Source organism: Rhagoletis zephyria, unplaced genomic scaffold (assembly GCF_001687245.7).
Source record: "Rhagoletis zephyria isolate East Lansing unplaced genomic scaffold, Rhagoletis_zephyria_1.1 Rzeph_scaffold_00590, whole genome shotgun sequence".
Taxonomy (NCBI): domain Eukaryota; kingdom Metazoa; phylum Arthropoda; class Insecta; order Diptera; family Tephritidae; genus Rhagoletis; species Rhagoletis zephyria.
In genome coordinates this window covers 129,145-131,642 of record NW_016157674.1, presented here as the reverse complement: position 1 = coordinate 131,642, position 2,498 = coordinate 129,145, and the positions used below count along the sequence as shown (strand labels likewise).

The following is a 2,498-nucleotide window of genomic DNA, read 5'->3' as shown; positions in this document are numbered from 1 at the left end:
ATAAAGTCGACTTTAAAGTTAGTTGCAGCTTTTTGACATAATTTTCAATGGGATATCTGTCAAAAAAGCTGCAACTAACTTTAAAGTCGACTTTATTTTGACTATGACTACGGGCCATTGATAATGACATAAAAAACGCGCCTTTAATTGTAAAGAGCTCCTGTATTTTGCATAATTTGATCATATCAATGCAACCTGGATAATGAAACAAACCCAGCATGAAATTCGTTACAATCGTGGCCAACCAGACAGAGAAAGTACTTTCACTGACCATAATTGAAACGCACAAGAAATAAGAGATGCCATTGTTACTTTTTTAAGTAAGAATAAATACATTTTATTTGATTTAAGTAAGAATAAATGCATTATATTTTATCGAAGGTTTTATTTTGCATCGATTCTAAAAACTTCCAACAAGTGATTTTTTCTTTCCTCAATAGTAATCATCTGAGTCTGGAAGTTCTTTGTTTCTTCATAGTCACATTTAACAAAATCGAGAACTTTTTTATTTGATTTTTTAAATTCAGACAGAATCTCTTCTTGAAAATTAATCATTTTCCTTTTCTTTGCAGGTTCCACTGACTCATCCGAAATTGGCGTGGATGAACGGATATCCACCGACTTCTCAAGGTAGTCAATCACTGAAATTAAAACAACATTATGAGGCATTTCATTTCACCTCGGCGACCTCTGTGCGCGACCTCTATGGATTTGGATGAAAGTTGAAGAGATTGAAGGTCTAGGTGACATGAATATACGTGCAGCATATTTTGCCGATATGACGTAGGGTTGCCTATTTACACGGGACTTAAATTTTAAGAAAACGTCATACATACCTTTCTTTAAAGTGCTGTATATTGGAAACCTTTTAACGCAGCTTAATGAAACAAAATGTATTTCTTCCGTCTTATTATGGTCTTTAATTGTGCTTTTATTACATTAATGTGCAATGTATAAAAAACAAAAAAAAGTAAACATTTTTCTTTTTGATTAAAGCATTTTTCAAAATTTTTCTTTTTACATAAAAACATTGTCTATAATGTCAACTTTAAGTATCCAAATGGGCATAATGGGCTACTTATGCATTTGCACTCTAGATCGTCTAACGCTAGAGCAATATGATAAATAGACATTGAACTTTTATGAAATTGTATATTTTTGAAAGAGGGAAGGTGTGTAAAAAACAAAAACAATATGAATAAATCGTATTAACTTTACTAAAGGTCTGAAATCATGAAAATCCCTTTAAGGAAACGGCAGAATTGAACTTTTTTGCATTTGGATACTTAAAGTTGACATTATGGACAATGTTTTTATGTAAAAATAAAAATTTTTAAAAATGCTATAATCAAAAAAAATCAAAAAGAAAAATGTTTACTTATTTTTTTTTTTGTTTTTTATACATTGCACATTAATGTTATAAATGCACAATTAAAGCCCATATAAAGACGGAAGAAAAACAATTTGTTTCATTACGCTGCGTTGAAAGGTTTCCAATATACAGCACTTTAAAGAAAGGTATGTATGACGTTTTCTTAAAATTTAAGTCCCGTGTAAATAGGCAACCCTACGTCATATCGGCAAAAAATGCTGCACGTATATTCATGTCACCTAGACCTTTAATCTCTTATCCAAATCCATAGAGGTCGCGCACAAAGGTGGCCGCGGTGACATGAAATACCTCTTATTACATTTTAAACGTGAATAAAGGACTTTTAATACATTACATTATTACCTTTACTCTCCTCAATAACGCTCTCTATATTAAAAGCTTTGTAGCCACCGAGGAGCTGGTGAATCCTTTGATAATATCGCCATCTTGAAGGAGACCCTCCTGAAGGCCCTACCTTTTTCTTTTCCTCCCTTTAAGAAAAAAACAATATCACATTATATGAAATTAAAATTTTTATATTAACGAGCATGAGTTGGGTTTACTACGTAAAGGATGCAACGGATATCTGGTTTGCCGGGTATGCGGCCATCCGGACAAATCACTATCCGTGGAAAATCTAATATACGGCCACAAAGGAGTTGGCACATGGAGCTTATTTATGAATACTTTAAAAGGTAAATCTTGCCATATGAATGAAAGTAATGCAGGTGTCATGCCTCCTAATTTTTCCTTAACACCAAAAAATATTGTGGCCGTAAAGTTAAGAATTCCTTTTACGTACCGGTATTTGTTGGTGAAATTGTGAATTTTTATTTTCACCTCGCTCGCAGAAAAATGGTAGCCTCTTACGCACATTTCTTCTGCCATTTCGGCATAGATATGTCCATTTTTTGCAGGCACCGCGTAGCTCTTGGATCCTTTCTCCCAATATTTCCAGGAGGGCATCCTCCCCTTCCTCACTCCAGCGTGGGCGGCGTTTTACACTAAAAAGAGAAAGCATACATACAAATATGTAAGTTAACACGCACTAGTCGCATTTGTTGCGACGCCCCCACGGTTGGCCGTTACACGTGCCGCAGTGTCAGCATATTTTAATTTCACCATA

At 34.3% G+C, this 2,498-nt stretch overlaps 1 protein-coding gene across 1 annotated transcript; it reads right to left on the bottom strand.

Annotated features, from left to right (window-relative positions):
- Positions 1 to 384: 384 nt before the first annotated feature.
- On the bottom strand, positions 385 to 2,260 carry LOC108360591 (uncharacterized). Its single transcript, XM_017612944.1, has 3 exons — positions 2,175 to 2,260; positions 1,736 to 1,863; positions 385 to 641 (listed from the first exon to the last, which is right to left on the bottom strand). The coding sequence occupies exons 1-3, from the start codon at positions 2,258 to 2,260 to the stop codon at positions 385 to 387; spliced, it is 471 nt and encodes a 156-aa protein (XP_017468433.1).
- Between the last annotated feature and the right edge of the window lie 238 nt (positions 2,261 to 2,498).